Source organism: Lemur catta, chromosome 1 (assembly GCF_020740605.2).
Source record: "Lemur catta isolate mLemCat1 chromosome 1, mLemCat1.pri, whole genome shotgun sequence".
In the NCBI taxonomy this organism is placed as follows: domain Eukaryota; kingdom Metazoa; phylum Chordata; class Mammalia; order Primates; family Lemuridae; genus Lemur; species Lemur catta.
This window is the reverse complement of record NC_059128.1, coordinates 109,936,531-109,945,698: the sequence shown is the minus strand read 5'-3', so window position 1 is coordinate 109,945,698 and position 9,168 is coordinate 109,936,531. Positions and strand designations below refer to the sequence as shown.

At 50.1% G+C, this 9,168-nt stretch overlaps 1 protein-coding gene and 1 non-coding gene across 2 annotated transcripts; one reads left to right on the top strand and one right to left on the bottom strand.

The window, feature by feature from the left end:
• Nucleotides 1–1,649: 1,649 nt before the first annotated feature.
• LOC123631269 lies at nt 1,650–1,711 on the bottom strand. The gene has a single exon (XR_006733111.1). It is a non-coding gene; the product is annotated as a U7 small nuclear RNA (small nuclear RNA).
• A 2,356-nt stretch (nt 1,712–4,067) lies between these two features.
• ICAM3 (intercellular adhesion molecule 3) lies at nt 4,068–9,153 on the top strand. The gene is made up of 7 exons (XM_045545537.1): nt 4,068–4,416; nt 5,042–5,308; nt 6,992–7,309; nt 7,606–7,893; nt 8,163–8,417; nt 8,537–8,785; nt 8,873–9,153. Exons 1-7 carry the CDS (start codon nt 4,335–4,337, stop codon nt 9,061–9,063), a joined length of 1,650 nt encoding a protein of 549 aa, XP_045401493.1. The 5' UTR covers nt 4,068–4,334; the 3' UTR covers nt 9,064–9,153.
• Nucleotides 9,154–9,168: the final 15 nt, after the last annotated feature.

Genomic DNA, 9,168 nt, shown 5'->3' with positions numbered 1-9,168 from the left:
CAAACTGTTTCTACGGATGTGACTTAAGATGGATTATGAAGTCAGTCACATTGTGAAAGGCAGTTAGAAATTTTTCTTCTAAAGACTTTATGCAGGCTGGGCAAGGGGGCTCACGCCTGTAATCCTAGCACTCTGGGAGGCCGAGGTGGGAAGATTGCTTGAGGTCAGGAGTTCGAGACCAGCCTGAGCAAGTGCAAGACCCCATCTCTACCAAAAATAGAAAAAATTAGCCAGGTGTCATGGCATGCACCTGTAGTCCCAGCTACTCGGGAGGCTGAGACAGGAGGATCCCTTGAGCCCAGGAGGTTGAGGTTGCAGCGAGCTACAGTGATGCCACTGCATTCTCCCCAGGGCGACAGAGTAAGACTGTCTCAAAAAACAACAAAAAAAAGACTTTATGCCTTGTAGCTTTCCTGACTGAACAATTCTATGCTATTCTAATGACAGATGCTTTTAATAACATTTTTCAAAATTAAATATTCATTATAATCTGAAATCTTTGGGGAGGAATAGGTAATATTGACATTGTTCCAAATTCCAAAAGCATGTAAAAGTAGACAGTGAAATGTGTCCCTCCTGTGTCCCTCAGCTACTACTTTCTCTTCCCTGGAGGCAACCAATGTCATCAGGTTTCCTATGTATGCTTCTGGTGATATGTTACCCAGATACAAGGAAATCTGCATACATATGTTTTCCCATCTTGTGCAAAATAGTAGCATGTTCCATACACTGTTCTAATCTATATCTTGCTCTGTGTGTATGTGTGTGTGTGTGTGTGACAGAGTCTCAGTCTGTTTCCCTGGGTAGAGTGCAGTGGCCGTCACCATAGCTCATTGCAACTTCAAACTCCTGGACTCAGGTGATCCTCCTGCCTCAGCCTCCCCAGTAGCTGGGACCACAGGCACATGCCACCACGCCTGGCTAATTTTTCTATTTTTAGTAGAGACGGGGGTCTCGCTCTTGCTCAGGCTGGTCTCAAACTCCTGAGTCCAAGCGATCCTCCCGCCTCAGCCTCCCAGGGTGCTGGGATTACAGGCATGAGCCACCGTGCCTGGTCTGTATCTTGCTATTTTTTCCCCAATAACAGGTCCCGGGGATGGTCCCATATATCAAGATACACAGAGTTTCCTCGTGTTTTATAATTGTGTTGTAGCCCATCATTTAAACGTTATCAGCATTCATTTCCTATGGGTGTTTATGAAGTAATTTCCAATCCTTTGCCGTTCCCATGGTGTTGCTACAGCGAGCAACCAAGGACACACACAGTTCACCCATATGCTAGGATAGCTGTGGGTCAAATCCCTGGAGGGAGCAACTGTCTTCAGGATCTGGCTGGTAATTTGGAAAGATATTGCCACCGAGATATGCTTTGATGTTCGGCAGGGCAGGTCTCTTCTCATTCTTTTTCTCAAAATGATCTTGGCTTATTCTTATGCAGTTATGTGCTTTAAAATTAACAAACTTACTTTGTTTAGAGTAGTTTTACAGTACAGTTGAGTGGAAAGTATAGAGTTCCTAGGTGTGTGTGTGAGAATGAATGAACCCCTAGTTTCCATTAGGGTTTACTCTTGGTCTTGGTGTTGTATATTCTGTGGGTTTGGACAAATGTACAATGACATGTGTCCACCATTATAGTATTTTGGGGGGGGGTGGATCTTCTGGTGAGGACCAGAAAACTTGCTAGACAAATTCTAAAAGAGCTGTGACATTCACCATTACAGTATCATACAGAGTAATTTCACTGTCCTCTGCGCTGTGCTACTCCTCCTAACCTCTGGCAATCACTGACTGTGTATAATTTACTGTCTGCATAGTTTTGCCTTTCCCAGAATGTCATGTAGTTGGAATCATACACCGTGTAGCCTTTTCTGATTGGCCGCTTCCGCTTAGTGATATGCATTGATGATGCCTCCACGTCTTTCCATGACTTGATAACTCATTTCTTTTTAACGCTGAATAGTGTTCCACTGTCTGAATGTGCCATGGTTTAGGTATCCACTCACCTTCTGGAAGACATCTTGGTTGCTTCAAAATTTTGGAAATTACTATGAATAAAGCCGTTATAAACATCTACCTTTTATTATTATAATAAACCTTTTATTATCGACCGTTTAGCAACATTATTCAAAACTAGACAGAGTAACGTAACTAACTTACACTTAACCACCAGGCAGCGTGGACAGTTTTCACCAGGCAGTGTGGACAGTTTTCAACACCCATGGCCAGTCTTGTTTCAACTTTACCCCCTCCACCCACCCCTACAACTGGATGATTTTGAAGCCAATTGCAAACATAATCATTTTTTTAACGATCCCTATTGTAAAAATATACATATTGCATAGAAAAAACCTACGGGAAGAATATATGCCAACATATTACTAGTGGTTATGTTTAAGTGGGGTGATTATAGGTGAATTTTATTTACTTTGTAAAAATACGGATAAATGTGTATAAAGTCTGGATTTAGGACTTTCTTCTATGTATTTTTTATTGATATATAATAGTCGTACATATTTTGGGGGTACTTATTTTTGTACATACACCCTGATTGGTACTGAATCAGGGTAAAGTGGCATATCCGTCACTCAAACATATGTTTTCATCTATAAAAACTTTGATGTGTATCTCAAAAAGATGTAACCACAAACAATAACCACAGTGTCACTATCACACCAAAAAAGCCCGATAATTCTTCAATCTCACTGTGTAGGCTGTGAGTGTTTAGATTTCCTCCATTGACTCTTAAATATTTGTGTTTTGTTTGCTTACAGTGTGTTCAACAAGGTCCACAATTGCATTTAATTAAGGCCAGTTTTCTTTAAATCTCTTTTAGCCTCTGGTGTTCCCTTCCTCTCCCTTTCCCCTCTTACAATATATTTGTTGATGAAACCAGGCTGTGTGTCTGGTAGACTTTACCAATCTGATGTCATCTTTGTGGTTCTGTTTAACACATTCCTCTATCCAGTGGAACTCGATTGACCGTAAACAGGTTCAGTTTTGATTTTGTTGGAAAGATTCCTTCATGCTCTTAGCAGGAAGCACACAAGTCCTCCTTGTCTTTCCTTGACATGAGCAGCCACCAAGATCCATTAGGGACACTGTTTGTATTTTCCAACATTTAAAAAAAAGTTTTTCAAATTGTAAGAATTGTGTGGTGAACGCCCAACATTCTATAATGACCATGTTGCTACATGTGCTTTATTATATTATATCTGTCCATTGGTTTGCCTGTCCCTAAATCTGTCTCTTTGGATACAAATCAAAATAGATGGCTGTCTATTTTTTTTTTTTTTTTTGAGACAGGATCTCACTCTGTTGCCCAGGCTAGAGTGCAGTGGTGTCATCATAGCTCACTGCAACCTCCAACTCCTGGGCTCAAGCCATCCTCCTGCCTCAGCCTCCTGAGTAGCTGGGACTACAGGCATGCACCACCATGCCTGGCTAAATTATTTTATATTTTTGTAGAGCTTCGGCCTTACCATATTGCCCAGGCTGGTCGGGAACTCTTGGCCTCAAGCGATCCTCCCACCTCAGCCTCCCAAAGTGCTGGGACCACAGGTGTGAGCCCTCATGCTTGGCTCAATTATTTTATTTTTTGTAGAAATAGGGTCTTGCTATGTTGCTCGGGCTGGGCTATCATTTTCTTATTATGGTAAAGTATATATAACATAGATTTTACCATTTTAACCACTTTTTAATTATTTATTTTTTAAGACAGGGGTCTCACTATGTTACCCAGACTGGTCTCAAACTCTGGGCTCAAGCGATCCTCCTGTCGCAGCCTCCTGAACAGCTGGGATTACAGGTGTCAGCCAGCATGTCCAGCTTCCACCCCCCAAAAACTCTCGAGGCTGTGCCTAGAAGTCCTCCTCATCTTGGCCCCCTTAAAACGTTGCCTTGAAATCCTCCCTTATTGCCTTAAGGACAGTGCTGCAGGTCCCCTGTTAACTTCCTTTCTCCCCCACACCTAAGTTCACCCGGAAGGAGGTATCTCATTCCCCCCACCCCAAGGCCTCAGTGCTTGAGAACAAAGGAAGCCAATTGTGTCAGCATTTCCTGAGAGTCCAAGGGGTGGGGTGTCAGCAGTGCACGGAGGGCTGCCCTACCCTTGGTGGAGACCCAGGGGTGTCAGCCATCTTGCTGTGCCCCGCCTGTGTCCCCCCCAGGCCCTCAGGGTCAGAGCATCCCCCCTCCCCACCAGGCCTGGGCAAGGTACAGCCCCCCTGGCTTCTGCAATCTCAACCACTGTGCTTCCTTCCCCTTGGGTGGCCCCGCCTCACCCCTGCCCTACAGGGCACCTCCTGAAGGCACTTTCCTGCCTCAGGCTGGCCACCATGGTGCCCTCCAGGCCACTGCCTGGGACCTGCCAGACTCTGCTTCTCTTCCTGCTGCTGGTCTGCTGTGTGCTGTCCCCAGGTGAGACCGGTCAACCTGGGGAGGGCTGAGTTTGGGGGATGGGCAGGGGGTGGGGGAACGGAGAAAGTGAAGCTCCCCATATCCTGCAGCCCTGGCCACTGTCTCAGCTTCCTGGGGAGAAAGTTCTGGCTCCTTAGCTCAGCCTTCAGATGGTCAAGCCCCCCACCGCAACACACACACACACACACACACACACACACACACACACACACACACACACACACACACACACACACACACGCTTGGGCTCTCTCTCTCTCTCTCTCTCCTCTCCTGCTCCACCTGGACCCCTGATCTTTGCCTATGCGGTTCCCTTTGCCCAGACCACTCTTCTCCTTCACTTGGCTAACTCTGACTTAGCCTTCAAAACCCGTGGATGTGGACACCTCCTCCAGGAAGCCTTCCTTGACTCATCTCCTCTGTGTTGGATTGGAGCCACCTCGGGCCTCCCTCTGAGCCCTCCCCCATCCCTGACGGATTCTCTGTCTTTCCCACTGTACTGGCAGCATCACGAGGGCAGGGGCCATTATATCTCAGCTACAGGAGGGGTCGAATGGTGGGGCCTGCTGATGGGTGGGTCAGGGGTCCCCAGAACAACCAGTGGAAATTCTCCATGTTCCCAAAGGTTCCCAGGGGCAGCAGTTCCTGCTGCGAGTGCAGCCCCAAGACCCGGTGCTTCCTGCTGGCGGGTCCCTGGTGGTGAATTGCAGTACCGAATGTCCCGATCCGAAGCTCATCATTCTGGAGACATCCCTGTTGAAGAAGCCAGTGGGCGCTGGCCCGGGCTGGGCAGCCTTCCAGCTCATCAACGTGACTAGTGACAGTCGAGTCCTCTGCGCCGGGTTCTGCAATGGCTTCCAGATGATAAGCTCCTCTAACATCACTGTGTACCGTGAGTAGATGTGCCTGCAGGTGGCACTGACCTCGGGCAGTGGTAGGGACAGATGGCTAATGGCTTGGGGCAATGGGGACCCTGAGTTTGCAGGAATGTACCAGCGTTTTGACTCAGAGCCCAGACCTGGACGTGCACATCCGTGTGTATGGATGTGTTTGCTGATGAGTGTATCTGTGTATGTCTCTGTGTGTTTGTAAGATTCACTGTGACTGTGACCTGGGTGTGTAGCCCCCCGCTGACACTCACTGGGAAGTTTCTGTCCAGGGCTGGGTGTCATCTCTTTCCAACTCTCCCTCAACACTGAAATCACCTATGGAGGCAGTATTTACACCACAGGAATTGGCAACTGCTGTAAATTGGGGCTCCTCCTTCCCACCCAACCTTGAGATCCTGGTCACTGGCATGACCACCATTTAGCAGTATACCACTGTCCCTGACCAGTAGTACCTGAGTTTAAGGTGGGTTCCTCCTTGTTAAATATTCTACGATTATAAATATTAAGATGTTAAATATCTTTCACAGCAGCCAGTCTGTAGGTCTCTGTGTCACAGCTCTAGACCAAGGCTGTCAAGGGTGAAAAGATGCTTCCCAAGGAGGCCTGGGGTTTTGCAGCAGAGGACCCAGCTTGGGGGTGTGAGTCCCCCATGACTATGCCAGAACACCCTGAGAAGCTGTCACATGGCAGGTGGACAGGGAAAGCTTTGAGTGGCTGGGACTGATTGCAGAGAGCTGAACCAACTTCTGGGACAGGGTGAGTCAAAACTCCAGGCCAGAAGCTGGGAGGAGGGTCCAAGGGAGTCCCTAGACATGACATCAACGAGGCAGTTGTTTGGAGACCCACACTCTAGCCAGGGTTCTGCTACTTCCTTGCTGTGTGTCCTTGGGCAAATCACCTCACCTCTCTGGGCTGCTATGTTCTTCTTTCCATAAAAGAGAAAAATAGAAATTTCATGAGGATGCTGTGTGCATGAAGATGGATGACTGTCTTGTAGAGAAAGTTCTAGATAAACAGGAACTTTTATGATTAATATTAGTATCATAAATGGTCATAAAAGTTCATCCCCTTTCCTTTTTTTTTTCTCTTAACTGTGACATCTTTGTTTTTTATTTATTTATTTATTTATTTATTTTGAGACAGAGTCTCACTCTGTTGCCCAGGCTAGAGTGAGTGCCGTGGCATCAACCTAGCTCACAGCAACCTCAAACTCCTGGGCTCAAGCGATCCTACTGCCTCAGCCTCCCGAGTAGCTGGGACTACAGGCATGCGCCACCATGCCCGGCTAATTTTTTCTATATGTTTTTAGTTGTCCAGCTAATTTCTTTCTATTTTTTTAGTAGAGACGGGGTCTCACTCTTGCTCAGGCTGGTCTCAAACTCCTGAGCTCAAACGATCCGCCCGCCTCGGCCTCTCAGAGTGCTAGGATTACAGGCGTGAGCCACTGTGCCTGGCCAACTGTGACATCTTTGGTAACAGAAGATTTTCCTTTTATTTTAGCACCTAGCAAGGTGTCTGAGAACACAGGAAATAATAAACACTGGTACTTGAACAGTTCTAAGCCCTACATGTTTATTAACTCAAAGCTCACAGTTCTGCACACAGCCTCCCTGTGTCTTCCCCTGTCCCTGTGGTGGGGGTTGCAGGGCCAGGTGACAAGTGCCATTCCCTCTTCCCTCCCCCAGGGTTCCCGGATCAGGTGGAGCTGGCACCCCTGCCCCCCTGGCAGCCTGTGGGCAAGAACCTCACCCTGCGCTGCCAGGTGGCCGGCGGGGCGCCCCGGTCTCAACTCACAGTGGTGTTTCTCCGTGGGGAGGAGGAGCTGAGCCGGCAGCGGGTGGCTGGGGAGCCTGCCCAGGTCGAGGTCGAGGTCACAGCCACGGTGCTGGCGAGCAGAAGTGACCATGGCGCCAGTTTCTCATGCCACACAGAACTGGATCTGCGGCCCCAAGGGCTGGGGCTGTTTGAGAACACCTCAGCCCCCCACCAGCTCCGAACCTTCGGTGAGGGAAGGGGCTTCAGATGGTGGGTGATGAGCTAAGCTAGGGGAGGGGGTGCTCCTGGGAAGGCATGCCCCTGGCCATTTGGTCAGGTGGTCCCAGAAGGGAGGCTCATGCTGTTTGGGAGCTTTTGAGAATGTGTGTTCATGGCCCTGCGAGTGTGTCCTGAGAAAGAGGTGACCCAGGCCTCAAGCTATCCTGGGACGAGGACCCTGGCTGGGGGGATGAGGTGTGCTGAGGAAAACAGCATCTGTGGTTGTGTGAGGCCTCCTCCTGCTCACTCGTACCCTTCTCCCCAGCCCTGCCCGGGACTCTCCCTCACCTCGTGGCTCCCCGGTCCTTGGAGGTGGGAACCTCCAGGCAGGTCACCTGCACCCTGGATGGGCTGTTTCCATCCTCTGAGGCCCAGGTCCAACTGGCACTGGGGGACCAGATGCTGAATCCTGCAGTCACAAGGCACGGCGACAGGCTCATGGCCAGAACCACAGTCACAGCACGGGCAGATCAGGAAGGTTCCCAGGAAATTGTCTGCAACGTGACATTGGGGGGCGAGACTCGAGAGTCCCGCGAGAACCTGACAGTCTTTAGTAAGAGGGGACGGGGTCTCAGCAGTGGGGGGGGAGGGGGTGACGGGCGGAGAGTAACCGAAAAGGCAGGGCCTGAGCTGCCCAATAGAACTTGCAATGTGGGTTGGGAGCACCCCAAGTAGGACAAGGCCCACAAAGAGGGAGGGGGTGGCTTGAGAAGCCTAAAGGCGTGGCCCGGATACCCCCAGAAGAAAGAAGCCCGGGAGGGCGCAGCCTGACTCTCAGGAGGGTCCTGGTCTGTAAGCTCCTGCGCAATGTCTTGCCCTTAGGCTTCCTAGGGCCCATTCTGAACCTGAGCGAGTCCAGCGCCCCCGAGGGGTCAATAGTGACCGTGACTTGCATGGCCGGGGCCCGAGTCAACGTCTTGCTGGACGGGGTTTCGGCTGCAGCCCCAGGACAGCCCGCCCAGCTTCAACTAAATGCTACCGAGATCGACGACCAGCGCAACTTCTTCTGCAGTGCCATTCTCGAGGTGGATGGGGAGATCTTCAAGAGGAACACAAGCGTCCAGCTGCGTGTCCTGTGTGAGTTGGTCACTCTGACCTTTAATCCCTTGAACCCTGCCCTGGAAAGATTGGACATTCCTTTGCCTCACTGTGCCTCTGGTGTGTTGAGTGTGTCTGATCACATTGTGATTCCACAGATGGTCCCAAGATCGACCGAGCCAATTGTCCCGAGCGCTTGAAATGGAAAGAGAAAACGAAGCAGGTCCTGCAGTGCCAGGCCCGGGGCAACCCAGCCCCGCAGCTACACTGTTTGCAGAAAGACTCGAACCTTGAGGTGCCCATTGGGATCCCAGTCTTCGTCAAGTTAAGATATAATGGCACTTATCACTGCCAAGCGGCCAGCTCACGGGGCACGTACACCCTGGTGGTGGTGATGGACGTTCAGGGTGAGCCAAGGCGGGGTCACGGGTCTGGACAGGCAAGTCCAGAACGGGCTGGGGCGTGGGTATTTACTCCGCGCTTTCTCTGCACAGGTCGGAACCACCCCTTCGTCACCATCTTCATGGCGGTGTTAGTGATCGTGGGCTTGGTGACTGTCACAGTGGCCTTAAAATACCTCTACGGGGCGAAGCGGAGAGGCAACTACAAGGTGAATCAGGAGAGCTCCTCGCTGCCCCTCACGTCTATGCGGCCCAAGGAGGCCGTGGCGGAAGAACCGTCCTGAGCTGCAGGACGCTGACACCTTGGGCCAAAGTCGGTGGGGCTTTGGCTGTACCCCCTGATTCCCCAACCAATAAAGCCCCCAGACTCGGTAGTGTGTAGCTTGGTT

Bases quoted from the DNA above. Each gene is read 5' to 3' on its own strand.
- ICAM3 (XM_045545537.1), top strand. From the start codon at position 4,335: ATGGTGCCCTCCAGGCCACTGCCTGGGACCTGCCAGACTCTGCTTCTC. The intron at 5,309-6,991 runs GTGAGTAGATGT...TCCCTCCCCCAG, and splicing joins CTCTAACATCACTGTGTACC to GGTTCCCGGATCAGGTGGAG. The intron at 8,418-8,536 runs GTGAGTTGGTCA...GTGATTCCACAG, and splicing joins CGTCCAGCTGCGTGTCCTGT to ATGGTCCCAAGATCGACCGA.